The sequence below is a fragment of the Mus musculus genome, chromosome 11 (genome assembly GCF_000001635.26).
Source record: "Mus musculus strain C57BL/6J chromosome 11, GRCm38.p6 C57BL/6J".
In the NCBI taxonomy this organism is placed as follows: Eukaryota; Metazoa; Chordata; class Mammalia; order Rodentia; family Muridae; genus Mus; species Mus musculus.
In genome coordinates this window covers 116142285-116169296 of record NC_000077.6, presented here as the reverse complement: position 1 = coordinate 116169296, position 27012 = coordinate 116142285, and the positions used below count along the sequence as shown (strand labels likewise).

The window sequence follows — 27012 nt, the reverse complement described above, 5'->3', positions numbered from 1 at the left end:
TCCTCCCCCTTCCTCCTCTTCCTCCTCTTCCTCCCCTCTCCTCCTCCTCCTCTTCCTTCCCCTCCTCCTCCTCCTTTCTCCCCCTCCTCTTCCTCCTCCTCTTCTTCCTCCCCCTCCTCTCCCTCCTCCTCCCCCTCCTTGTCCTCCTCCTCCTCTTCCTTCTCCTCCTCTTCTTCCTTCTTCTCTTCCTCCTCCTCTTCCTTCTCTTCTTCCTCCTCTTCCTTCTTCCTTCTCCTCTCTTTCCTTGTAAGACAGGTGTATTAGCTGATTTTGTGTATAACCTGACACACCCTAGAGTCATCAGAGAGGAAAAAGCATCAGATGAGTAATTGCCTTCATGAGATCCAGCTGTAAAGCATTTTCTCAATTAGTGATCAATGGGGGAGGGCCTAGCCCATGGTGAGTGGTGCCATCCCTGGGCTGGTAGTCTTGGGTTCAAGGCACTAAGTTCTTTTCTATAAGAACACATGAAGTTGGGGAGGAAACAGCTATGGGAAGATTTGGAGCAGGTACAATAGTACAATGGAGGGTGGACTCGATCTAAACATCAGCACATATAAAACAATTTTTTAAAATTAAATTTGTAGAGAGTTGGAGCATCTGTGTTGGCAGAGCACCACCTTGCCTCTGGCTAGAGATTTATTTACTCCTTCTTTGGATTGCACCTAAGAAAGTGTGTTGTGTTAATTCCGAGACACTATTATGTAGCTGGTCTCAACAGCCAGTTTTGACCTAGGAAATTGACAATCTAGGTCTAGCCTAGGTTTCAAACGCTATGATTCTGGGCGTGGCATGTCCACTGTGTGCCTTTGTTGATAGTTTTGGGTCTTCTGACAGAGCAGCTTTGACCTTATGATTGATCAAGAAGAAGATCATGGTCACCAATTAGCCCTCCGAACTTGAGGAACTCCCTTGCACCTAGTCGGGAGATGCTTTCCCCGCGCTTCACGGGAGTGACGTTGAGACAGCTCCTAGCAACTCGCGGAGCATCCAACAGACGCCTTGCCCCCGCTGCGGGGCACGCTGGGAGATGTAGTCCTTCCGGTCAAGTCCTGTGGTTCGGCCCGCTAGTGAACGGGCGACGGACTACAGTTCCTAGAATCCTCCACGCCACCGTCTATTTGAGGCCAGAGGCTGCGAGGTGGGACTGTCGCCGGCGGAGAGGTGGTAGGCCTGGCCGAACGGAGCGCACTGAGTGGAGTCGGAACCCTGGGATCTGGTTGGGCTTGGTTTCCGTGGCCTTGTTTCTGAAAGGACAGCTCTTAACAGGGCCCCTAGGGACTAGGGAGAAGCTCGGCTGTGTCTGGATTCAGACGGGATGGGCGCGCGGGGGATGGAACATTGAGAGGCACAATGCCTGGCCTGGCGCTACACTCCGGGACCCGCTGTGGCTGAGGGGCGGGCTCGCGGATTTTAAAATGCCTTCATGGAGTTGGTTGAATATGTGAAGACGTGACAATATTCTGGAACACTTTGGCCATTACAAGCTGCCCCTAGAAAATGTACCCCCGGCCCTGTCTGGGAAGCTGCGACGGAATGCATAGGAGATAGCAGAAATTCTTTGATGTGATATGAGCGAAAACGCGTTTGGACTTGTAGATCGCTAAAGTTGCCATTGCACAGGAGAAACACAAGCATTCCCCTGTGTCCACAACCCCAGATACACTTTGCATTTTAATAAGAGACTAGGCACACCGAGAAGACAGATGAGCGCCCCAGCTGCCTTTCTTCCTAGGCACGTGAAGGTGGGTTTGGGTGAAGTGTAAGAGACAAAGAGGAGGTAGGAAATGCTGAGAAATTCTGTTCCCTGTATGAAATGTTTATCATATGTGAACTCACTGTCAGGCTTTGTGCTAGATGCAGCCTATAGAGAGTTTCCTGGCAAGGGATTTGAGTCCGGATGTGGTTTCTCTTTCCAAATGGCTCCACTTGTCACCACTTCCAGGGTAAAGGATATGGTCTACTTTTAAAATACTCTCCAAGCCAAGGAAAGGCCGATAAGTGAATAAGGAATCCTCATGTATTCTCTCTCCCTCCCACCCCTCCCCCAATCTGTTTCTTGCGGCAGGAGCTTACCCTAGCCCAAGAATTCACTATATATATCATTCAAGCTGGCCCCTAACTCAGCAATCCTGCTTCAGCCTCCCAAGTGCTGGGATTGCAGGTATGAAGCACTGCCTAACTTTTTCTTCTTTTTAAAATTTTAATTTTATGCGTATGGGTGTTTTGTCTGTGTGTCTGTCTGTGCACCACATGCATGTCTGGGCAATCAAAAAACACATCGATCCATTCATCTGTCCCCGATGGGAGTGACAGTTTGTAAGCCCCTATGGGTACTGGGGATCCAGTCCAGCTCAAATACTCATCTCTGTCTCTTTTGATTTGTTTGTCAGGGTTTTTCGGTGTAGCTCTGGCTGTCCTAGCAGTCACTCTGTAGACCAGGCTGGCCTCAAACCCAGAAATCCACTTGCCTCTGCCTCCTAAGTGCTACCACCTCCAGACTGCTTTTTCTATTACATACCTCAGGTTGGCCTAGAACTTGTGATTTTCCTGCCAAGTTCTAGGGTTGCCGCTAAGTGTGTATGATCATACCCACCTCAGGAATTCTTTTTGAACTTTACTTACTCATCTGGCGTAGTGGAGCACACACGCACATGGAGGTAAAAGGAAGACTTGCAGGAGTCAATTCTCTACCTCCATAATGCGTGTCCTGGGCTATCCAACTCAGATAGGCAGGCCTGCTGGCAATAGCACCTTTACTCACTGAATGGCATTCAATTCAGGAATTCTGGGATTATAGAAATAGGTTTGACCAATTCCTGGCTGTCCTGGAACTTGCGCTGTAAACCAGGCTGGCTTCACGCTCTGAGATCTGCCTGCCTCTACCTCCTGCGTGCTATGATTAAAGGCATGAACCACTGCTACCCTGCTGGGTTTTGATCTCTTAAGTGAAGGATTCTTAAGAGCCTTGGAGCCAAGCACTGGGAAATGCTGAATTCTACCTTTTATTTATGTGTATTTATTTATTTTTGAGACTTGCGTAGCCCAGGTTGGCCCTGAATTTGCTATGTAGCTGAGGATAGCCTTGAGATTCGGGATTTTTTTTTAACCTCTTCCCAAGTCCTGGTATTTCAGCATTATGCTGTGTCCAGATTTTGTTTTTAATTCTATGAATGTGTGTGTGCATGTGGGTGCAGATGCCCATGGGTGCTAGAGGCTTGGATCCCCCTGGACCTGGGGTGCTGGGGGGCTTGTGATCTACCCAACACAGTGCTGGAAACCCAACTCAGGTCCTCTGCAAAACCAGTTTGGGCTCTTGGCTCCTAAGCCGGCCATCGCTCCAGCTTCCATCTTTTAAGCAGTTTCTTTTATTTTCTCTATTAGGGAAGATGAGCTTGCTGGGCAAGAATACACATGACTGGACAGTGCTGTGAGGAGCTGCAGAGAGCCCCGAAGCCCAGGATGGTAGGCAGAGTACAGCACTAGACACATGAAGATAGACACGATGCACCCCACCCCATGCCACCCGACCCTCATCATCCTGGCTGCATAGAATAGAAGCTCTGTGGCAAGGACCAGCGCTGGTCCCATGCCAGGGCAACATTAGGAAAATCAAGCAACTGAGCTGGGCCTTTCATCCTAGAACGTAGAGGCAGAGACAGGCAGGCGGATCTCTTGTGATTCCAGGACAGCCTGTTTTGACGTGGCAAGCTCTGGGCCAGTAGCTACATAGGGAGGACCACCCCCCACCCCCCAAAACAAAATGAAACAAAACAAAACAACCCTGCCAAACCGTTAAGCAATGAGCAAAGTTTCTCTTGAGCCTCAATTTTTGTTGTTTTGTTGAGGCCGGGTCTCACTGTTGCTCTGTCTGGCCTAAAATTGTTATGTAGAAGACCAGGCTGGCCTGGCATTCATAGAAATCCCCCTGCCTCTGAATCCTAAGTGCTGGAATTGAAGACGAGAGCCATGTTGGCCTATATCTTGAGCCTCTGAGTCCTCTGAATTTTGTGCCAGAAACATTTTTTTTCCATTAATTTATTATTCACTTTCTATCCCAAGCCCAGGTACTCCTCCCTCACACAGCCCCTCCTCCTTGAACTCTGAGAAAGGGGAGGTCTTCTGTGGGTACCACCTCATCCTGTCATATCAAGCCACTGCAGGACTAGGCCAGTCCTCTCCCACTGAGGCCAGACAAGGCAGCTCAGTTAGGGGAAGAGGATTCACGGGCAGGCAGTGGATTCAGGGACGGACCTCTGATCCAGTTGTTGGCGGACACTGGTAGTGTTTTTAGACATCCTTCAGACGTCTACACAGAACAGAAGAAAGCATTCTGGTCATTGCGTCTGTCTGGGAGGCTTTTGTGTGTAATATCTGTAACCCAGAGGAGAGGCGTCCGTCCGCAGCTAGACTCTGCTGTAAAGACTGTTTCTGGGTTCTGAGTAAATTGATTTTTTGAAGCTGCAGGAAAACAGAACTGATTTCATCTGTAAGTGCTCCTTCCTCTGGGAGCCTAGAGAAGGGCAAAGCATATGTCTTGCCCAGTTCTAACACAGGCTCACAGTTGGATTTTGTTGATGTTATTTCCCCCCCTCCCCCATTTTAGGCACTGAGAACCAAGAAAGGATTGAAAGGTAAGTGGAAATGTAGATTACCACCCTTAATCCAGTCTCCTCCTCCTCCTCCTCATCTTCATCCTCCTTCCCTTCCTCCTCTTCCTCCTTTTCCTTGTTTTCTCCTTTTTTTCTCCTTCTTCCTTCTTTTTTTTTAATTTTGTCCTAGAATTCACTCTGCAAAGCAGACCAGCCTCAAACTCGGATCTGCCTGCCTCTGCCCAAGTGCTGGCTTAAAGGCACGTGTCCTCTCCACCTGGCTGACATCCTTTTTCTCTCCTTTTTTTGTTTTTTTGTTTTTTTACAAACTAAACAAAACAAGCCGGTGAGTAGGCTCAGCAGATAATGATGTCTGATGCCTGGTAGCCTGAGCCCCTGGCACCTAAGCCAGGAAGGAGAGAATTGACTCCTGCAGATCGTCTTCTGACCTCCACAGGAATGTCATGACACATACTTCTGCTCCAATTTTAAAAAAAGAAGACGAAGAAGAAGAAGAAAAGCTGGGTGTGATGGTGTGCCTCTTGAGTCCCAGCACGCAGGTGGAGGGAGGCTGGTCTCTCTGAGTCAGCAAGTCTGCTCTACACAGTTCCAGGACAGCCAGGGCTGTGTAGGGAGAGACCCTGTGCCATAAAACAAATCAACAAAAAGCTGGAGGCTCGAGAAGGCTGAGTGTGATGAAGCAGGACTTTGCTGATCCGCTAACCTAGAGAAAGGGGTGGAGAGAGCAGCCCTTACTGGAGAAAGCCACAGGGCTGACTGTACTGCCCGACACTTCATCAAGTGAATAAATGAAGTTATAGAGAAAATATTCCTCACTGAGCCCTGAATCCAGGGACGTACCATGTGAGGTTAAGGGGGGTCAGGGCAAGTAAAGCTGACTAGAAGAATCATTTCAAGCATGCTCACCCCCTGCCTCGCCTCCATCAGAGAGTAACTGGAAGGGTGCAACCAGTCCAGCTCTGGGTGGTGTCAACTGGAGGGCACGGGTCCGTGAGAGGTCCTGCGTGGGTGCGGATGCCATCTCAGAGAGCCACACCGGCTTCTCAGAGGCTGGAAGGCTGTGTGCTGGCTTTTGTGTTTTGGGTGAGGTGGGTAAAAGGAGATTTCATTGACAAACTTTTTTAGGAAAGTTATTGTAAACTAGCCGAGGGTGTCAATAAGACATCATCGATTGTCACCATTAAAGATCAGCTGTTGGCCAGGGAAGGTTGGTGTCAGCCTGAGGCCTGGGATCCGGAAACTCTGGGACACAGAAGTCTCAGGCCTTCAGGTTTATAAGTGCTACTCTTGCTTCTGGAAGTCCTGATAGCCCGTTTGTTTTCAGGGTCCATTGAGGATGTCCTTGGAGACCTCCTGGGAGATGACAGTAAGTCCCTCTTACTTTCCCTGGGCAGGAGAGGGGACACTGTAAGAGGTTCAGCCAGTCAGGGTGTAAGCCTGACCGTTTGAGTTCCACCCCTAGAACCACGTGGGGGGAGGAGAGAACCAGCTCTTACACGGTGCTTGCTGGACCGTGAGGTGACCCTGTTTTAATTTTCACCCGCTGTGAAATGCTTCCCACGGCAGCCATTCCTTTGTACATCCCACAGCCATGCCAGAAGCTCCACTTCCTTCGTGCCCCAATGCTTATTTCCCGACTTTGTTTTATTGTTTGTTTGATTGATTTGTGTTTTCTTGCTTATTTGATGTTGAGCTGGGGATTGACCCCAGCGCCTGATTCATGTTAGGTAGCTGTTGTAGCACCGAGCGAGCGGTGTTCAGGGGTAGCTGTTGTAGCACCGGGCGGTGTTCAGGGGTAGCTGTTGTAGCACTGAGCGAGCGGTGTTCAGGGGTAGCTGTTGTAGCACCGAGCGAGCGGTGTTCAGGGGTAGCTGTTGTAGCACCAGGCGGTGTTCAGGGGTAGCTGTTGTAGCACCAGGTGGTGTTCAGGGGTAGCTGTTGTAGCACCAGGCGGTGTTCAGGGGTAGCTGTTGTAGCACCGGGCGGTGTTCAGGGGTAGCTGTTGTAGCACCGGGCGGTGTTCAGGGGTAGCTGTTGTAGCACTGAGCAGGGTTTTGCCCCCTCACCCTATTTTTCTTACTTTCGTTTGTGAGATTTTCATTTCTCCTTACTTTGCAGCGTGATGCCTGTGCTGGTCTTGAGCTCACGGTGGCCCAGAGAGCCTCTGAGCCTCTGTTCCTTCCAGAGCAGCCGTGAGCACAGGCCTGTGCCACCATGCCTAGCTCTTCCCGTCTTGGCCACGCCCTACCTGAGTGGCTGTGATTCTGCTGCTGAGTGTCTTCCCATGTGACACTTGTGACGCTTTTTGTCGTCTTTGGAGACGCGTCTGTTCAGAGGCTTTGCTGGTCTGTGAATAGGCACACAGCTGTGAGGGCTCTCATATGGTCTGCCACGTGCTCTTTCCTGGGTTCTCTGTAGTGCTGGAGTGGAGCCCAGGGCCCCCAGGGCTCTTTACTGAGCCACTTCTTCCAGCCCCAGGCTCCTTATATAATCCTCCTTTTAAAAATCTCTTGCGTGTGTTTTGGTTGGTTGGTTGGTTGGTTGGTTGGTTTTGGAGGTGGTCCACTCTCATAGCACACATATAACAGAGACAACTACTGTGCGGGTTCCGAGAATTGAACACAGCTTATCAGACTTAGTGGCAAGCACTTTTACCTGCTGAGCCATCCTGCCAGCTAATTAATTTTTATTTGAGGCAAGGGCTCACTGTAGCCTAGGCTGGCCTCAAGCGCATGGAAACCCTCCTGACTTAGATTCCCTTGTGTGAGCTGTCATGCCAGCTAGCCGATTCTTGTTTGTGTCCACCCATATTGCTGCAGGAGGAGCAGGGCTGAGGGGATGCACAGAGCTCCCCTGGCAGTAGCAAGGCTCCCCAACCCAGGGAGAATTCGTGCCCTTGAGCCTATGGTTAGGACTATGGGAAAGCCTTGGGTCTCTGCCTTTTCATGTGGCACAGGAAGGGTAGGCTGACCTATCCGTGGCACTCCTGGCATCTGGGGTTAGCTTCCTACCTGGAATTGTACCCTCTTGCACTCGTGTTTATCAGGGTGGTGTCAGGTCGTGCCCTTTCTGTGGGAAGGTGTAGGAGACAGCTAAGCAGAGGACCCGCCCACCACCCCTTTGTTGCTGCTGCAGTGACTGACAGCATGTCTTTTCTTGTTTGCCTTGCTCCAGCAACACCACCTGAGAAGCCTGCTGAGCCAGCTTCCCATGCCAAAGACACAGCGAGCTCACCTCAGTGGCAGGCTTCAAAGGCAAAGTAAGCACTGTTGGGCGCGTCCCTCAGCCCTGTCCCTCAACTGCACTCCATCGTGGCCGGTGGCCACCATTAACGTTTCAACGTAAACCCTCATCTCTGCTATCGATGGAATCTGAGAGAGTAAACAGACACTCTGAGGGGTCTGAAGGCCTGGGTTCTGGTCTTCCTTCTGTTTCTTGGGTCATGCCGGACCTCTCTGAGACTCAGCCCCAAAATGAGAGATGGCCTCAGATCCCTGCTCTCAGATCTGTTTGATCTCTGGAGAATGAACACCCCACCTTTCACCTTCTTTTCATCTAGGTAGGGTAGGACTCGCCTTTAATCCCGGAAGAGACAGGTGGACGGATGGATCAGTGTGTGTTTGAGGCTGGGCTGGTTTACATGGAAGTTCCAGGCTAGCTGGGGCTATAATGAGACCCTGTTTTAAAAAAAGAGAGAGATAAAAAATAAGTAAATCCCCCCCCCAATAACCTTGTGTGTTTGTTTTTGCCATTTAGTTTACTGCTTGTTTTATTTTTGTGGGTTTGTTTTAAGACAGGCTGGGCTTTGTACTAACTACGTTGCCCGCTTCTGAACTGGCATCAAACTTGGAGCAGTCCCTGTGCCTCAGCCTCCCAAATACTGGGATTACAGCGTGCCACTGTGCCCAGCTTTAACCATAACTAACGTGGTGTGTGTGTGTGGTGTGTGTGCACAGAGCCCAGAGCCGGTCAGTTTTTAGGGTGTTTTCCACTATTGCTCTCCCTTCCTTTGAGACATGATCTCCTTCTGTTCTCACCAGTCAGCTGAACTGGTTGGCAGGGGGCTCCAGGGCAGGGGCTCCAGGGACTCTCCTATTGCGTGCCCCTTCCCCTCCAGCACAGGGATGCAGCACGCAGGGCCATACCCCGTGTTTCTCGTGGGCGCTGGGGATGAGGAGGGCGCTTACTGAGAAGGTGTTTCACCGACAGGCACTCCCTTGGCCTCCATAATTCCTCAGGTATTAACAACTCATATTTATAGGACTTCACTGCTTTAAAAAAAAGATAGAAACAATTTATGAACGAAATTTTTATACTATGTGGTTTTGGATTCTGTTTTGTTTGGTTTGGTTTCCTTAAGTAACCCTGGCTGGCCTGGAGCTGGTCTTCCCTTGCCTCTCAGTGCTGGGATTAGAGGTGTGTCTTCCTTCCTTTCTTGACCCTAGGCTTGAACCCAGGGCCTTGCACATGCCAACACATGCTCCAGCACTGAGTTACCCCACGCCTCAGTCTTCATGTGTTAAAATTTTGGGGTCCAGACACAGGGACCGTTGCCGACCTCATCTCTTTGCAGGTTCCTCCCAAAAGACAGCGTTGAAGGACTGGCAGGAGCTGATGCTGAGGTGAGCCGCGTCCACTCCCTGGTCCCTGACCTTCGCAGTGTCCTGCAGACAGTGAGACTCGAGTGGCCTAGAGCTGCTCACAGAAGGGTTTAGAAAAGTCAGGGACTTTGCTCATTTTGTTTCATTCTGAGGTAGATTTTTCGCTGTGTGGCCCTCGCTAGCCTGGGAGTCTTCAGCTTCGGCCTCAGCCCCAGACAAGAACAGGGATTGCTGATTCACAGCTTAAGCCTGGATGAAATCAGGGGTTACAGATGTCCAAACTCATGCGCAGCCTGTGCTTCCTCCTCTCCTTCTTTGTTTGTTTTGGTTTTTCAAAACAAGATCTTTCTGTGTAGCCCTGGCTGTCCTGGATCTTGATGTGTAGACCAGGCTATCCTCGAAATCAGAGATGCACCTGCCTCTGCCTCCCAAGTGCTGAGATTAAAGGCATGCGCCACTGCCTGGTTCATTTTGGGTTTTTGAGGTAGAGTCTCACAATGTGGCTCTGGCTGGCCTGTGCCATGTGCCACCATGCCCCTAGCTTTATACTTGATTCTTTTTCTGTTTGTTTGTTTTTCAAGACAGGGTTTCTCTGTGTAGCCCTGGCTGTCCTGGAACTCACTCTGTAGAACAGGCTGGCCTCGAACTCAGAAATCCGCCTGCCTCTGCCTCCCAAGTGCTGGGATTAAAGGGGTGTGCCACCACTGCCCGGCTATACTTGATTCTTAAAGTAGAGCAATGGCCGTGGACTGCTAAATGCACCCAAACAGCATCCATTTTCTTCCCACTAGAACAATGAGTTAGATGGTAGAGCCCTCCCAACTGCAGGAGTTGGGGATCGCCTCTGCCCATGAGAAAGCCCAAGCTGTCTGGCTGCATGATCAGGAAGCAGTCGTCTGCAAGTCCTGTGGTGGAAATGGCTTCTGCAGTTGGGAGGAGCAGACAATGGGAACCCCTTCCTGGGTCTCCACAGAGGGGAAGATCCCTGGAGGGTGGGCGTAAGAGACCCTCCTGTTTATGCCTGGTCAGTCAGGCTTTCTGCCCGAGCTGAACAGCAGAGTGACTAGAGCTGGGGACCCCTCGTGCTCTTGGGTCCTGACTGATATCAGTTCCTGTGTTCTTTTTCACTGCCTTTGGACTTAGGCCTCCAGCGTCTCGGATGCAGACCCACAGGTCTTCCTGCAGAACATGAAGGTAGCAAATAGCTTTGCCTCTTTAAGGCTGAGGGGTGCCGGGTGTGTGTGTGTCAGTGTGTGTGTGAGTGTGTATGTATGTGTGTGTGTGAGTGTGTGTGTATGTATGTGTGTGTGTGAGTGTGTGTGTATGTGTGTGTGTGTGTGTGTGTGTGTGTGTGTGTGAGTGTGTGTGTGTGTGTGTGTGTGTCCACACCATTTGGGACTTTTCCTTTATAGTACTTTGTATATGGACCCTGGAAAGTTCATGTCACAGGTCTCTAGTGGGGACCGAGAGACTTTCCTAACTGGGTCTCTGACATCTGCTGCTATCTGAAGAGTAGAGTAGGATGAAGTCCCCTCTAACGTCTGTCCCTGCCTCTCCTGTGTTTTGCTCCAAATCCCTTGCCAAGAGGGCTCATGACGGGGCTGGAATGAGTCTTTATACCGCACATAGGCTGGCCTGACCTTCAGCCCCCTCTGGCCTCACTCCTCAGTCAGCCCCACTCTTATCCTGTGTTGTCAAGGCAGGGCTCTTGGTTCCAGCCTTGTGAAGCCGTGTTCATGTCCCCCCAGAGCCAGCAGAGCTTGGTGCTGGGCATGACTGTCATATCCTCGAGTTGCTCCTTGTGGTGACCTCGAGGCTCTCGTGTAGTCTCATGACCCAGTTCCCAAGGCCCACTCTGCTCCCCACTGGCGCCATGTTCTTTCCTCTCTCACAGGTTTCCTCTCTCTTTTTGACCTTTCACAGTTCTGTGCCTGGGCCCAGCAGCCCCTAGCCCAGAGCCCTGCTCCCTCTATGCAAGTCAGCTTTGTGTCGCCACAGCGGAGCACTCCATTACAAAGGACATTTCTTTAGCTCAGTCTGGGAGGTTCTGTGTCCGAGATGAGGTGGGAGCGGGGGTTTAGCTTCTGGTGAGGGTGGCATATGGCGGTAGGGGAGAAAGTGCATGGGTGCCACCAACGGCCAGGGAGCTTTACCAGGTTCCCAACACCACTGCCCTGGAGCCAAGACCTTTCTTAGGGACTTCAACCACACAGCACCCTCCCAGACACCGGGCTTCGCTCTTCCTGCTGTCCTAGGACTTGGACAGCATGGACGATGATCTCTTTGGTCGGATGAAGTCTCACCAGCCCTCCGGCAAAGGAGCTGCAAAGGGTCCTGGGAAAGAAGGACCTAGCAATCACAAGCCTGCTGGCACATTAACAGCTAATGAGAAAGGTAGGTGGAAGATAGCACTTGTGAGTTTTCTGTGTTGTTTTAGTCAATGGTTTATTGCTGTGAAGAGATACCATGACCAAGGTAACTCTCATATATATATAAAAAAAACAAAAAACAAACAAAAAAAAACATTTCCTTGGAGGCTTGCTTACAACTTCAGAAGCAATTTAATCCATTATCATCGTGGCAGGAAGCACAGAGACACACATAGTGCCGCCCAAGGACTTGAGAGCTACTTCCTGACCCAGGCAGAGAAAGGACACTCCCACAAGGCTACACCTCCTAACCCTTGTATGAGGACTGTATGAGTCTGTGGGAGCCATTATTATTCAAACCACCACCCGAGCCTAGGATGGAGGATCAAACTCTGTGTGTGTGTGTATTCATGTGGAGAAAGGTGGGTTCCATTCCTTATCTTAGTTACTATTACTGTGATGAAACACCACGGCTAAAAGCAATTTGAGGAGGGAAGGGTTTATTCAGCTTACACTTCCACATCACTGTCTGTCATCAAAGGAAGTCACAACAGGGACTCCAACAGGGCAGGAACCTGGAGGCAGGAGCTGATGCCGAGGCCATGGAGGGATGATGCTTACTGGATTGTGTTTCCTGGCTTGCTCAGCCTGCTTTCTTATAGAACCCAGGACCACCAGCCCAGGGGTGGCTCCACCCACAAGGTATTAGGCCTTCCCCCACTGATCACTAAGAAATGCTCCACAGCACTGTTTCTCAACCTGTGGGTCACAACCCCCTTGGGGGGTCTAGTGACCCTTTCACGGGGCTGTGTATCAGATAAACATTACAATTCCTAATAGTAGCAAAATTACAGTTATAGAGTAGCAATGAAATAATGTTATGGTTGTCTCAGCAAAACCTGAGGAACTGTAATAAAGGGTCGGCATCAGGGAGGTTGAGAGACACTGCTCTTCAGGCTTGCCTACAGTGTGGTCTGAGGGAGGCATTTTCTCAATTGTGGGCCCTCCTCTCAGATGACTTCCGCTTGGGTCAAGTTGACATAAAACTATGCAGCACCCCTGAGGTCAATATAGGCAGCTTCTAGAGGACCTTTTTTCACTTAAAATGGAAAGTTTGGGCTGGAGAATATAGCTCGGTGACAGAAAGAACACTTGCCTGTGCGTGGAGTCCTGGGTTCCACCCCCAGCAACATAAAATAGGGAGCGAAGTTTGATGGCATCTTGTGAGTCTCCCACGCTGTCTCCAGTGAGTAGTGGTGAGGGGTAGAGGCTGCTGCCAGCCGTGTCTCCCCTCCAGGGACTCAGGTGAGAACAGGGGGTGTGGATTCCCCCATGGCTGTGTCAACAGCTAAGAACCCCAACTTGTCAGAAGAAAGTGCTCACTGTGCTCTGGGCTCTCATACAAGCTGTGGAGGAAAACATGGGAATCCCAGTCCAGGGGCTGGAGAGATGGCTCAGCACTGACTGCTCTTTCAGAGCTCCTGAGTTCAATTCTCAGAAACCACATGTTGGATCACAACTATCTGTAATGGGATCTGATGCCCTCTTCTGTCGTGTCTGAGGACAGCTACAGTGTGCTCACAAACATAAAATAAACAATTCTTTAAGAAAACAGGGGGAAAAAAACAACAACAACAAAGAAATCCCAGTCCCATGACTGTTCTCTCTCCTTCCTTAGGGTACACCATGCCCACTAAGAAGCCACCACCATCTTCCAGCAAGACTGGGCTTCAGTATAAGAAGTTCTCCTTTGAAGGTACCAGAGTTCTGTCTCCTCTACCCCCACTTTCTGGAACACTTGGCTTGAGAGCAGTTTGGGGAATGACGCTGAAAGCTGAGTCTCTGTGTTAAGTCAAGAGAGCTGGTCACAATTTAGTCCTCATGAACTCCCAGAGGAACTGAGTGTTCTGTCCACTGGCATGTTTGAGGAGCTTAATTGCGAAGACTTTGAAGCTGGCATCAAACTGAAGCTTTTCTGAAATATAAAGGGAAAATCCCTTTTCTTCACGAATGGACTCATGTTTCTAGGAGTCCCAGGGTTCATCCAGCTCCCGCCCCCTTGCTCAAGCCTTCTGTGTCCACCCTTCCCACAGACCCACTCTGTGGGTGCTCAGGTGCTTGTTAAGCATGCACAACGGCTGCCTCAGCTTCTAGGTTGTTTTTCCTAAGCAAAGTGCAGCAGGCTGACCTCTGTCTTTCTTTCTGGCCTTGAGACTTTGAAGACCCACTGGCAGGACTTCTCTCTGATGAGGAAGAAGAAACCGCCACGAAGCTGCCTGCAGTGGAGAGGAAACCTGCTCCCAAGAGCCCGGGCGCAGCAGCAGGCCAAGGTAGGACAGGGAGGCTTGCTCCTGGGCCCAGGGGTCTTGACAGCTTTCTAGCACAGAGCCAGACCTCAGCAGCACAGGCCCCTGTGTCTTCCTGCCCAGAACTAAGACATGATCAGGCTCCAGGATTAACGAGGTAAACATGTGAGCCTAGAGCAGGGTTACAGTCACGGTCCCTGGACAAACCAGACAAATGCAAGCCATTGTCACCACCCACCCCGGTCAGTCACCAAGCATTAGGCCTTGGTCCTCTTTCCTAGGTCCTTCTGTTCCTCTGACCCCTGGGGATACGCCCATCAGGAAGAAAGAACTGCTCTTTGATGAAGGGGATGACATCATGACTACTCTGGGCTTTGAAGACAGCCCCAAGGCAGAGAGGAAGAAGACAGGAGACCAGTAAGGGTCTTTATGAAGGGGAGCCCCTGACCTGGTGGATGCGTAAGGCCCAGGGGAAAGTTCAAAGGTTGGGGCAGCCTGGGAGCCCCATGTCGTGACACATCCCTTCTCTACCCTGTCCCACAGGGAAGGGCCACTCCCTGCTCGCTCCAAGCTGGATGAACTGCTGGGTCGGGGTACAGCAGCCAAGCTCCTCACTCGCCCAGGCACTGGGGAACGCAGAGAGTTCCAGTTAGACAAGAAGTATCAGAAGATGGGAGGGGAGGAGTCTGTACCAGCTAGAGGTGACTGCTTGCTCTCTCTCTCCCACTCTCTCTCTCTCTCACACACTCTCTCTCTCTCTCTCTACCCCTGACCCCTTGGGTTTTGTTGTTGTTTTGTTTTGTCTTCTTAAGATAGGGTCTCCCTGGCTAGCCTGGAACTATTTATACGAGGCTGGCCTTGAACTCATGAGGATTTGCTTGCCTCTGCTTTCCCAAGTGCCGGGATTAAAGGCATGAGTCACCATTCCCAGTCTCCCCCTTTCTTTGAGACAGGATATTACTCTAGGCTAGCTTTGAATTTATGATAATCTTGTGCCAACCTCCCAAGTGCTGGGACTGTAGGTGTGAGCCACCAGATCCAGCTGAAACCACAGCTCTACCTCAGCCTGTGACAAAAGCTTCACTTCCTAACACACTCATGAGATAACTATCCGTGGGCTGGCGGTCCTCTGTGCATTCTGTACCTGCTGTGTGGTCTATGCTGTGTGCTTTATGCTGTGTGCTTTAGCTGTGTGCTCTATGCTGTGTGCTCTATGCTGGCCACCACTTGTTTGATTGTCTTCCCTGGGCTGCAGACATTGCTCAGGGGTAGAGCACCTGCCTAGCATCTGCCATGTCCTGTAAAGAGTTTGGCTCTCCTTGTTCTCCATCACGTTCTTGTCCTTGTCCTTACAGACAAGGAAGACAGCTGGGATGACGAGACCCTCACCTTTGGGGCTTACAAGCCTACCGTGGCCTCCTCTGAGGGCCGCCAGTCCCGCAGGCAGTCAGTCAGGTAAGACCTACGGGGAAGTCTGTCACGAGGACAGGAGTGTCCCTGTAGCCTTCTCCATCCCACCCGGCAGCCATGAGTCTACAGGTGCTAAAGGGAGAGGGAGGCCAGGAGCTCCCCGCAGTCCAGGCAGAGGAGGGCAGACCAGGACCTCGCTCTCACCCAGAACTCAGAAGCAGAAAGAGGAGGTGGGCCTGCTTTGCTTGAAGCCCTGAATGTCATGAAAGGCTGTCCTGTCACTCGGTTTCCCAGAGGAACCTCAGCCCAGGAGTAGCACAGACACCACTCTGAGGCAGTGGGGCCTTTTTCAGTGACTTCCAGGAGCCCTGCCACTGCCATATCCCCATGGCACAATCCTCATTTGCAATGGAAACGGACCAGCACTGGCTGAATTTGTCATTTTTCTTTGAGTCTTTGCTTAAAGATGGTTTATTTCACTAATTTTAGTGGATGGCCTGCCTGCCTGTCTGTCTGTCTGTCTGTGTACTATGCATGTACCTGATGTCTAAGGAGGTCCCAAGAAGATGTCAGATCCCCGGAGCTCAGGTCCCCATGCTTATGTGACAACTGACCTGGGTTTTGAGACAGGCTGGCCTCTAACTCTCTATATAGTAAAGATGACCTTGACTTTGTTGTCCTCCTGCCTCTGTCCTGGTAGAATGCTGGGATGGCAAGTGGCCAGCACCACGCCTGCCTGGTGCTCTGCCTGAACCCAGAGCTCAGTATATGCTAGACAGGCAGTCTGCCCACTGAGCTGTGTTCCAGCTGCTCTGGGAGCGTCAGTGCTGTTATTCCAATATTTTCACAGGGGATCTTTGTAGCACAGGCTAGCCTTGAACTTACAGCAGTGCTGTCTCAGCTCCTGGGTACTGGGATTGCAGGTGTGAGCTCCTGTGCCCAGTTTGCTATGGGCCAGATGTGCACCCCCTTAACAGCATAAGTAAGGCTGATGGAGGGCTAACAGAATCAGTTTCCTCCCCGTCCAATACCCTCCTCTTTGTCTTGAAGCAGGTTCTTGGGAGAAGGAGGCCCAGACCCTAAGGGAGAAAGCCTAGGCTTCAAACAGAGCTCTCCACCAGCCTCCAGTCCTATCCACCCCAGGAAAGGAGGAGCTGACTGGTTAGGCCTTAAGGACAATGACCTGGACCTGCTGTCTCCCTCTCCTGTTCAAAAGGCCCAACAGGAAGACTCACCCATGACACCCTCTCTCCTGCCTCCTACAAACCAGCCCTCAGCCCCAGAGCCACAGTCTGCCCCAACTGGACTTCCCTCAGCAGCAAAGCCACCAGCCAAGGGTGCAAGACCCTCTCTCAAAGCCAGCCAGGCCTCCTCACCAAAAGCATCTGAGGAGAAAGAAGATGACTGGTTAAGCCATGTCATATCTCAGAAGAAATCCCAAAATCTAGCCAGAGAAGAGCGTGCGGGGCCCCCTAAGGACCTGGCCTCGCTGGGGTCACTGGGTCAGACCCCTTCTGGCAGGTATGAGCTTGGGCCGCTTTGGTTGGTAGAAAGGATTTGGCAGGGTCTGAGGGGCTAGCCTTACCCACCTTGCCTGCTCCATCCTCTGTTGGAGATGCTGCTGTGGGCACTGATGCCAACTCAGCTCTGCTTCTCCCTTATGGGCATGAAAGGAAGAGCTGCCTCGCAGGGTCTGGTAACACCTCACCCTGACTGCCATGGGGACAGGTGCTGACTGGATTGGGCAAGAGAAAAACAAAAAAGGGTCTTTGAGGTGGCAGGATCCACTGCCCCTTCCTCTGAGCAGAAGCCCTGTCCACAGCACCAGTCAAAGTGGCAAAGAGACCCACTGCGCCAAGTGTTGGTTTTTCCTGTAGCTTGGCTTAAAAGTGGCTAAGGCATGTGTGAGTGGAGCTTCCTGTGTCCTCTAGGAAGTGCTTGAGCAACCATGGACACCGAGGGGCAGCTCCTGGGAACTAAGATGGCAGTTCAGTGAGGGTGGGTGGTGCACAAGTCCAGAAGAAGCAGAAACAGCCTTGTAGCTCTGACAAGTGGGGTTGATGGTGGGAGAGCATTTCGACTTTGCCCTGAGATAGAAGGGAAAGCTGTGGCCCCAAGAGCCAAGACAGAAGAGGAGATAGTAGAAGAGAGTGACCCTTGGTATGGAGAGGCTGTGAACAGCACTGGAGTCTAAGGCTGAGCAAAGATATATGAGCTTGAACCTAACTCCAGTGTGTGTGACGCGCCCATTGTTGCTGTGTTACTTTACCATGATGGATGCTGAGGTGGGCAGCAGGCCATAGGAGAGAAAGGCAGCCCATAAACCCTAGGAGCCCATCCTGGGAAGAATTCCTACACAGTGGTGGGGACAGGCACAGGCACGGGAAGAGGACTGCCTTAAGCTTTATGCTAGGAGTTTGTCTGGGACTGTCTTCCTGTAGCTCACACAAGCCTTCTCCTTTCCCATGGACTTTCCTCAGCCTGCCTGTTGCTCAGGTCCTTGAGCAGGCCCCTGCTGGAGAAGCCTCGAAACCAACTACACAAGGAATGGCGGCTGTCAGGCCTGGTGTCACAGGGTATGTCCAGAGACAGGGCTGAGGGTGTGAGAGGTAGTGGGGCCTGCCCAGGCTTTCTTCCATGGAGACAGACAGTGAATAGCTGTGCTGGGACCCAAGGTGGCTTATTGGCTCTGACATATTCAGCGTCTGTGCCTGGTCACCTGATGACAGCACTGTGTGAGAAACATATCATGTCCTTTACCAAGCCACCAGTGTACCACTGGAGTGAAAGGCCAGCCCTAGACAGCTCCACCCAGGCTTCTCCTTCCCTGCCGCCATCTTACCCAGAAGCTACTCAACACACCCACCCTTATCTTTATGTCCAGGTCCTCCATGAGTTGGAGCCAAGCCACTACTGTTCTCCCTGTAGATGACCCCAAGAAAGGAGCAGCCTCTGCCTCTGGGGACTTCTCTAGCAGAGGTTTGTTTCTGTCTTTGCTTGGGGTTTAGCCCTGGGTGATGAGGATACCTTGAGCTCCTTTGGATTCTCTGAAAGATGAGTGACAAGACACCCTCCCTAGACCCTCCCTGGCACCAAGCGAGCTCTGCAGGCCTCTGAGCCTCCTGCTCTTTTCTCTGTTGTGACTTTCAGAGCCTGCGGTTTACATTCCACACTCCCAGGAACCTACGGGGCTCTCTGTGCCTATCCAGGTAGGGAAGGTGGACAAACAGGTATAGGCTGTGGGCCCAGAGAACAATTCTCCCCTGCTCAGAGGCAGCTAAGAACCTGGATGTGACACTCTGCTAGAGTATACAGCTGTATCTAGTAGGACATCTCCCCCAGTAGCCCTTTCCTGAACTTTAGCCTCACTACTCCCGAGTGAGCTGGTGTAACTCAGCCAGCATCAGTGGGGAGCTGGAGATGGCAGCTGTGCTGGAGGAGTGTGGGCTGTTGCAGTGAGAAAGCATCAGTACAGGCTTGGCATGGAGTGCATTCACGAGGCAGGAATTGAACCATACATCTGAGGTCGGCCCAAGGCTATGTAGTGAGTTCCAGCCCAGCCTGGCTTCAGGAATGAGGGCTGCTGGTTGCCCCCTAGAGGAAACCTTGCCTAGCATGTGCAAGACCCAGGGTTCAGTCTCCCCGGGGCAAAAAAAGAGAGTGCTGTCTTAGTTACTGTCACATCCTGATCCTCAGGAAGCAGAGCCATACATCCTCTAACAAGGGAGGCCATGTCGATTCCAACAGGGTTACGCCTCCCAGTCCTTCCCAAACAGTCCCACTAACCATGGACCGAGTGTATAAATATCTGAGCCTTTGGGAGCCATTCTCATTCCTGAACCACCACGCCTCATTACACAGCCCTGTAATCCTAGTCCAGAAGACCGAGGTAGGAGACTCAAGTGTGATGCCAGCCTGGGCTATGGTTTCATGCCAGGCCAGCCCTCACCACAGAGTGAGATCTTATCTTCAGAGAGACAGAGAGAGAGAGAGAGAGAGAGAGAGAGAGAGAGAGAGAGAGAGAGAGAGAGAGAGAGAAGAAAGAAAGGTATAGAGGCCCTGACTTCCCTGTCTCTGCATCTTCCCCCTGCATCAGCCAGGAATGTCACATCTGACACCCAGGCCTAGCAGGTATGACAGCTAGGAATGTGTCCCCGGGAAACAGAGGGCTTATTGGAACCAACTGTCAACATAGGCCTTTAGGCCTAACCTCATGGGCCAGGATCAGAAGCTTTGTCACAACCGAAGACGTCTCCTCGCTGAGGAGGATGTTCTGGGGAGGGAGGGTGCTCCGTTTCCTGACTGGAGCTCAAGGGAGCTCTGACTGCTTCCCTGCAAGACAGTGGACTCGCCCAGGTCCTGTCCTGCAGGAGACACCTGGAACAGATGGCCATAAGCAGAGGACTTGAAGGTGGCGAAGCTTGGCAGGAGTCCTGTCAACTCCACCTCGGAACAGCTCTCATCCTCTCCCACAGACCCTCCTCCCAGAGTCCATGATGCAGAGTCTGCTGCCAGGCTCAGGATACCAGAAGCAGCTCCTGGCCGCCCAGGGGCAGCTGCAGAGTAGCACTGCCCAGCTTCAGGTTGAGCTGCTGCAGAGCCAGACCAAGCTGTCAGAGCTGGAGGCCCAGGTGAGAGCTGCAGGGCAGCCAGGACCACTTTCTTCCTCGTGGAAAGTGATCAGAAGCATCACCGGGAGGGGAGGCAGCAGGGACTGGATGCACGGCCTGGAGTCTGGCTGCCGAAGCACCCAGTATCATTGGTTCATCCATGCCTAGGTGCGCAAGTTGGAGCTGGAGCGGGCCCAGCACAGGATGCTGCTGGAGAGTTTGCAGCAGCGACACCAGGCAGACCTGGAGCTCATCGAGGATGCACATAGGTACCCGCTGGCTCCAGCCTTGGCGGGAATCTCCTCCCGGGACCCAGGAGCACGCCACTGTGCTCAGTGCGCCCCTCTTGGTGGGTGTTCTGTTGACAGAAGCCGTATCAAGGTGCTAGAAACATCCTACCAGCAGCGGGAGGAGCAGCTGCGCAGAGAGAAGGAGGTGCTATCAGCTCAGCATGCGTCATATTGCCGAGAAGCTGAGCAGGCCAGGGCTGAGCTCGTAGCCCAGCACCAGCGGCAGATGGCCATGGCTGAACAGGAGAGGGACCAGGAGGTTGCCCGGCTCCGGGAGCTTCAGCAGTAAGGGCTGGAGGCGGGGGATTGGAGTCGGGAGTGGCTTTGGAAGGACTGGCCAGATGACAGGAAGGGGCCTGGGGTGTAGGCTTGTGAGGGCTGGTTGGCAGACAGTAGTGCCCGTGAGACCACTGTGTGGCTCTGCAGCCTGTGTACAGACTCACCCTTCCCTTCAGCCCGGTGAGATAAAGGCTCAAGGCTGAGCACAGCAGTCCACTGCCCCTTATGGGTGGGGTTCTCCCCACTCCTCTGGGAAGTCAAGCATTGAGCCTTTCTGAATGAGAAGGAAACTAAGACACCCAAGGGCTCCACAGGACAGCACAGCCCATGGGCCAGCACACAGGGTTAAGCACACAGCTTCCTCCTGCGCTGGGAAAGTTGTCTTTTGCTGAGCGGTAGGGTATCTGTGGCATGGAAGCAGCAATAGATGAGAGAGAAGAGTGAGGGAAACTGAGGCAGTGAGGCTATGCCTGAAGGAGGAAGAGGAGACAGTGCTCAGAGGTGTTCCTTTCTTGCTCGCTGGTATCATCTGTCAGATGGTCCCCTCACACTGACCCTTGGCCTTCCTTGCCTCTGCACCATTTCCCCAGGGCATCCATCCTGGAGATGCGCAAGGATCATGAGCACCAGCTGCAGCGGCTGAAGATGCTGAAGGACCAGGAGATTGATGCTGTCACCAGCGCTACCTCCCATACTCGGTATGTGTGCTGCCTGGCGCTGCTTCCCAAGGGTGTCCTGGCTGTCCCTGGGATGAGATGCCCTGACGATCCTCCAGGTCCCTGAATGGCATCATCGAGCAGATGGAGAAGTTTTCCAGCAGCTTGAACACGCTGTCCTCCCGCGTGGAGGCCTCGCACCTTACCACCTCACAGCAACGAGAGCTGGGGATTCGGCAGCAAGATGAGCAATTGCGAGGTAGCCCTCTCTCTCTAACTGGGACCCGTGTGTTGGGAAAGAGGGCAGACAGTGACCACCCCACGTGTTGCCTCCAGCTCTGCAGGAGCGGCTGGGCCGACAGCAGCGAGACATGGAGGAAGAGCGGAACAGGCTACAGGAGGTCATCGGGAAGATGGAAGTACGCCTGAGTGAGCAGAGCCGGCTCCTGGAACAGGTGAGTCTGTCCTAATGTCTATACTTCAGGGCCACCTTGGATGAGCTCAGCCACTCTGCATTTGATCATAGCCAATGGGCCAAGCCCGTGGCCAGCTGTTCTCTGACATCCACTTAAGCACGCAGCGACCTATAGGCCTATTCTTCCTGTCTCTTCCTGCTTCTGTTTTCACTTAACACCAGATGTCAGCTACCTGCCCCAGGGCCATCCTACAGACCCACCCACCAACACTATACTTCCCCTTCCTCAGACCTGACATGAGCTGAAATCTGTGGCTCTGAGATGGACACACTTGCCTACTAAATGTCATTTAGCCCCCATGTGCAAGGATGTTTGACCTCCCTGCAGGTCACTCATAGATGAATTAGGCGTTAGTCTTTTTTTGTTTTGTTTTTATGTGTATGGGTTGCTTTGCCTTCAGAGGCCAGAAAGGGGCATCATATCCTCTGCAGCTAGAGTGACAAATGGTTGTGAGTCACTCTGGGGTGCTGGGAATGGAACCCCGCTCCCCTGAAGAGTTGGAGCTTTTAACTCCAGCCCTGAGGCTCAGTGTTTAAAGAAGACTAAACTTTTCTGAACTTCTGCCCTCGTGCTTACGGAAACTGGCTTCCGCACTTGAGGCTGCTAGGTGATGGGCCAGCCTGGAGCTTTGGGGCAGGGCACTCCTGAACCTTCTCCAAAGTACAGTTTGACCTGAGTACTGGAGCCTCCTGATTCAGAATTGCAGGACTGGACCTGGACAGTACTCCCCAGTGCCTGTCACTTCCCCAGTGCCTGTCACTCCACATTATTTTGGAAATGAGTTTATGACAGCATGAGGGAACAGCCCGGCCTGTTCCCAGAGTGGGGAGTCCGCCCTCAGCCCGGTGCTGGCCTTGCAGGAACGTTGGCGGGTGGCCGCCGAGAAGACTAAGGCAGAGTCAGCCCAGCGCACTCTGGAGGAGCAAAGGAAGATCATGGTCCAGCAGATTGCCATGGAGAGGGAGGAGCTGGAGAGAGCCAAGGTGAGACCAGACCCACCCCCGGCTGCTGAGCCCACCGATCCTGCCCAAGGACACTCACACTGCCCTCGCTGCCCCCACACAGAGCGCCTTGCTGGAGGAGCAGAAGTCAGTCATGAATAAGTGTGGGGAGGAGCGGCGGCGCCTGGCAGCAGAGTGGGCTGAGTATTTCACACAGCAGAAGCTGAGTAAGGAACGGGCGGAGCGTGAGGCTGAGAGGGCGATGCATGCAGACTCCCAGCGGGAGGGCACCATCATCAGCCTGACCAAGGTAGGGCCCAGAGCCCAGGACCGAGCATGCCAGGGTGCCCTGGACTCCCTCCGTCCTGGGAACAAGAGCATAGCTAGGGCACAGCACGAGTCCAGGAACTGGAACCGTGGCCAGCAGCCAGGTTCCTTGCCTTTTCGGAGGCTCTGTGTGCATAGTTCTCTTATTTGCTAACTGGTTCTTTCAGCCTGTTGATTCAGATATTTAAATGAGGAAACTGGTATTCAGGGAAGTTGGACATGACAATTTGTGTGGCTTTGCAGGAGCCTCCAAGCTTGGCCCCAGGCTTCTCTGGTCCATGTCAGAAGTCCCTTGCTCTACTGTCCACTGCTAGAGGTGGGGGAGGGGGACAGGTACCCCAGTGGCTACATAGACTTGGAGTAGCTCTGGATCAGCGACTACAGCAATGACTGCATTCATTCTGCAGGAGCAGGCGGAGCTGACAGTTAGGGCCTGTGAGCTCCGGGCCAAGGAGGAGAAGCTGCTTGCTGAGAGGGAGGCTTTGGAGAGAGAGCGCCAAGAGCTCCGGCTGGAGAAGGACAGGTTACACAAAGCCAGCCTGCGCCTGCAGGCCCGTGCACAGGAGGTGGAACACATGAGTAAGGTGTGCCTCAGCAGGGCTGCTGTGCAAGCCACTGTTGGCTTCCAGCCGGCCCTGACCCAGTGGCCTCCCTGCAGGTAGCCTCCAAGAAATACGAGGAGGGGGAGCAGGCCTTGCAGGAGGCGCAGCAGATGCAGAATGAGCAGCAGGGCCGGCTGCAGGTGGTCCAGCGGCAGCAGGAGTGGCTGCGGCAGCAGGAGCAACGTGTGCACCAGGCAAGGTTCCAGTCCCCGCCCTGCCCCTCAGGCCACCTTCCTCTGCCCCCACTGAGTCCCTCTCCTTGGTGTTGGCACAGGAGCACCTGAGCCTGGCACAGCAGAGGCTGCAGCTGGACCGCGTGCGGCAGGAAGTGCCTGCTAGCCTTCCGGGGCTGCCCCCCAGGGTTCAGGGCCCGGCAGCCTCCAGCCGGGATGGTGAGTGACTCAGTGACTCCAGGAGGACGGGACACAGCCTGGAGCAGGAAGCAGCAGGACCTATTCCACCTGCTCAATTTAGAGGCTGTGGGAAGCTACTGGTTTGGGGTTTTGTTTGAAAATAGGATCTTGCTTTATTGCACAGTCTGGGTTCACACTCAGATCCCCCTGCTTCAGCATCCCACATGCTAGACTGCAGGTGTGTCAGCTGTTGAGCCATCTCTCTACCCCTACCTCCTTTTTCAGGGGAGTTTTTTGTTTGTTTGAGACAGGGACTCACTATGTAGTCCTGGCTGGCCTGGAACTCTCTGTGTAGACCAGGTTGGCCTTGAAGTCACAGAGATTCTCCTGCCTCTGCCTCTTCCTGAGTGCGAGGACTAATGAATGAGTCACCATTTCTTTCTGTTGTTTGTTTTTGTTTCTTTGGCATCTTAGCTTGAAAACCAGGCAGGCCTTGAACTCAAGAGGCCTGTTGCCTCTGCCACCCTGTGCTGGGATTACAGGTGTGCTCTGCCACCACAGGCTCCAAGTCTCCTCTCTTCCTTTCACTTTTGGGTGGGTTATGCACCCATGCATACATGGAGCCCACAGGAGGCTCCTGGGTGTCCTGCTCTAGCACAGTCTATCTTGTCCTTTTGAAAAAATGCTGCGTATGGGTTCTGTGCCCACAGAGGCTGAGGAGGATGTCAGCACCCTGGCCCTGCCATTACAGATGCTGGTATTCTCCTGGGTACATGCTGGGAAAGGAACCTGGCTTCTCTGGAAGAGTCCCCAGGGCACTGGGCCTGGTTCTTCCTTCGGGCAGTGTGGGTGCAGGTACTAATGGAAAAAGCCAGGCCCCCTAGTTTCCCCCTGAACATTGGCTCCTGCCTTTCTCCTCAGCTGTCCAGGCCCCCGCTTCCAGCAGTCCTCAGTGTAGCCAGCCAGCTGCTGCCCAGGTGCCCACACACCTTCTTGCCAAGCTGCTGCTGCTAAAGCATACAGCAGAAGAGGTAAGCATCCCCTGGGCCGGGTCTCGCCTCCATTCACAGCAAGCAGACTCCCTCCAAGGCTGCAGGAGCACACACACTTGCTCATAAAGGGAAAGAAGAACATGGATAGCCAGGATTGGGGGTACGGTAAATGGCAGGATACTTGTCTAGCTTGTACAGGGCTCTGATCCCTAGTGTTATCCCTGTTGAAAATTAACTTTGAAATTGGACATGGTGGCACCTGCCTTTAATCCCAGCTCTCAGGAGGCAAAGGCAGATAGATCTCTGTGAGTTTGAGGCCAGCCTGGTCTACATAGCAAGTTCCAGGCCAGCCAGGAAACGGAATCAGGAACCCAGTGAAATGGGCCAGGAAAAAAAAAAGCAGAGGAGGTAAACTCCGTACACTGCTTGTCCGACCTGTGTAGGCACGAGGGGCTGCAGTACCCTTTAGCTGCAGATAACCTGGGACACCAGTGAGGAGCCAAGGAGCCTGTCCCACAGGCTGGGCTCAACACTGAAGATCGTGTGTGTCATAAACGTCCTCGCACAGGCCTGCGTGAGGACAGTCGTGCTTGATCTAGTGCCACCGAGCTGGGCCCTCAGCAGTTTCTCTTCCCTTTTGTTTTTCCTTTGCTTCTTTGATTGAGATGGGATTTTCACTCTGTAGCCCAGGCTAGCCTTGGAATCCTCCTTACAAGCCCTGGGATGACAGGTGTGAACCAGCACACACAGACAGGAGATTTTCTTATCTCCAGTTCACACTTGAAGACACTGGGGCCCAGAGACATGAGGTCACTACTGATAGATCCCAAGGTTCTCAAGTCCTTTTGAGACTGAGACCATGGCCTGTCTCACTCCATGCCTCAGCTCCCACATACCCGTCCTGCTCCCCAGTGGAGGGGCTCCCAAGTACAGGCTGGCTCCTCCAATATCAGGAGTCCCGTCAGTGCACAGAAGTGTGAGCACTTGTCTGAATCTGCCTCACAGGACCACGACTTCTTGGAGAATGAACAGTTCTTCCTGGAGACTCTGAAGAAAGCACCCTATAATATGGCGTACCATTCTGCCTGAAAATGCCCCGTGCTTCCTCAGCGGGCATCTGGCCTGGAGTGCTCGCCCACTGCTGACCAGCTCCAATCTGTGAGAAAGGCTCCCAGCAAAGTACTGCACTGCTTGCCCAGAGCCTGATTACAACTTCTTGTATGGACAGGGTATCTGTGTGTTCTTCCCAGGCGCTCTGACCTGCAGCTTAGAGGCAGCAGGTGCCTCCCCAGGGAGCAGTGACAGTAAGACCATCTTAGCACCCATCATAGTAAGACCCCCGCTCATCACTGCCTTCCACGGCAGTCACTGGGGTCTTTATGCCTGGGCTACTTTAGAGGCAGGAACCTATTTCAGGACAGTAGGGTCATACACCATGAACAGCCTTTGCTTTCAATGAGAGGTCCTTCAAATGGGAATAGGGAGAAGAGCCTTCTAGCTGAGAGTGGGAGGCCTGGCCAGGGACAAGGATGGCACTGCTGAGGCACACCATGCCCAGATGGATTGATTCTGGGGCTTGAATATGTCCGGGCTTCACCCAGCCCTTCATCTCACCCTCGGGTAGCTCACACACAGCTCCATTACTCCCCAGTGACTCAGCATTACTCCCCAGTGACTCAGCATTACTCCCCAGTGACCAGCATTACTCCCCAGTGACCAGCTAACTCAGCAGCAGCACTGGTTTCTCCCGCCCCCTCCAGGTTCCCTCCAGAGGTGGGGTGGGGAGCTGTAGGAGTAGAGGGGTGTGTGGAGAAGCAGAGGAGGAAGGGAGATTGTGAGAGCTAGAGACTGCCTGAAGACTAGGAAGGAGCCCTGGGGCCAGGCTGCTGCTCCTCCCGTATGAAAAGTGCCAAGACCCTCTAGTAGGGTATCAGGAGACGGCCTCGGAAGGGAAATGATCCAGCAGACCCAGCACACAGAGAATCTGCTGTTCCTACACAGCAGCTTCCATTCAGGAGCACTTCCTCCCTTCCCAGCTGAGAGGGTGTGTCCACAGAAGCAGGGGGGAAGAGGAGGGGCACACCAGAGGGTCAGAGGGTAGGGCACCGCTGCTCTGCCCCTCAGAACCTCTCCTGGAGACACCTGAAACCTTGCTATCCGACCCATTAAACTGTTGTATTGTTTCGA

The 27012-nt window shown here is 52.8% G+C and overlaps 1 protein-coding gene and 1 non-coding gene across 20 annotated transcripts; both read left to right on the top strand.

Moving 5' to 3' along the window:
- The first annotated feature begins 1025 nt into the window (after positions 1 to 1025).
- Positions 1026 to 27012, top strand: Fbf1 (Fas (TNFRSF6) binding factor 1). 19 transcript variants are annotated; one of them, NM_001364079.1, is made up of 32 exons: positions 1119 to 1745; positions 3385 to 3465; positions 4607 to 4634; positions 5938 to 5979; positions 7788 to 7872; positions 9187 to 9235; positions 10358 to 10408; positions 11138 to 11277; positions 11470 to 11608; positions 11799 to 12005; positions 13262 to 13339; positions 13797 to 13913; positions 14171 to 14306; positions 14433 to 14590; positions 15245 to 15344; positions 16353 to 16820; positions 17780 to 17875; positions 18184 to 18278; positions 18450 to 18508; positions 19775 to 19930; positions 20078 to 20178; positions 20278 to 20484; positions 21069 to 21176; positions 21254 to 21393; positions 21471 to 21589; positions 22471 to 22593; positions 22676 to 22861; positions 23286 to 23462; positions 23537 to 23674; positions 23755 to 23872; positions 24755 to 24864; positions 25831 to 27012. In NM_001364079.1, the coding sequence occupies exons 11-32, from the start codon at positions 13270 to 13272 to the stop codon at positions 25912 to 25914; spliced, it is 3066 nt and encodes a 1021-aa protein (NP_001351008.1). In that variant the 5' UTR covers positions 1119 to 1745; positions 3385 to 3465; positions 4607 to 4634; positions 5938 to 5979; positions 7788 to 7872; positions 9187 to 9235; positions 10358 to 10408; positions 11138 to 11277; positions 11470 to 11608; positions 11799 to 12005; positions 13262 to 13269; the 3' UTR covers positions 25915 to 27012. The 19 variants fall into 19 exon arrangements, 18 of the variants coding, with proteins under 18 accessions (XP_011247250.1, XP_030101759.1, XP_011247251.1 ...); XM_030245902.1 differs by lacking the exons at positions 1119 to 1745; positions 11138 to 11277; positions 11799 to 12005 and adding exons at positions 2069 to 2164; positions 6732 to 6958; positions 8731 to 8851 and having other exon boundaries at positions 16350 to 16820; XM_011248948.3 differs by lacking the exons at positions 11138 to 11277; positions 11799 to 12005 and adding an exon at positions 2069 to 2164 and having other exon boundaries at positions 1026 to 1167; positions 16350 to 16820.
- Positions 5261 to 5387, top strand: Gm26413. The gene has a single exon (XR_003949916.1).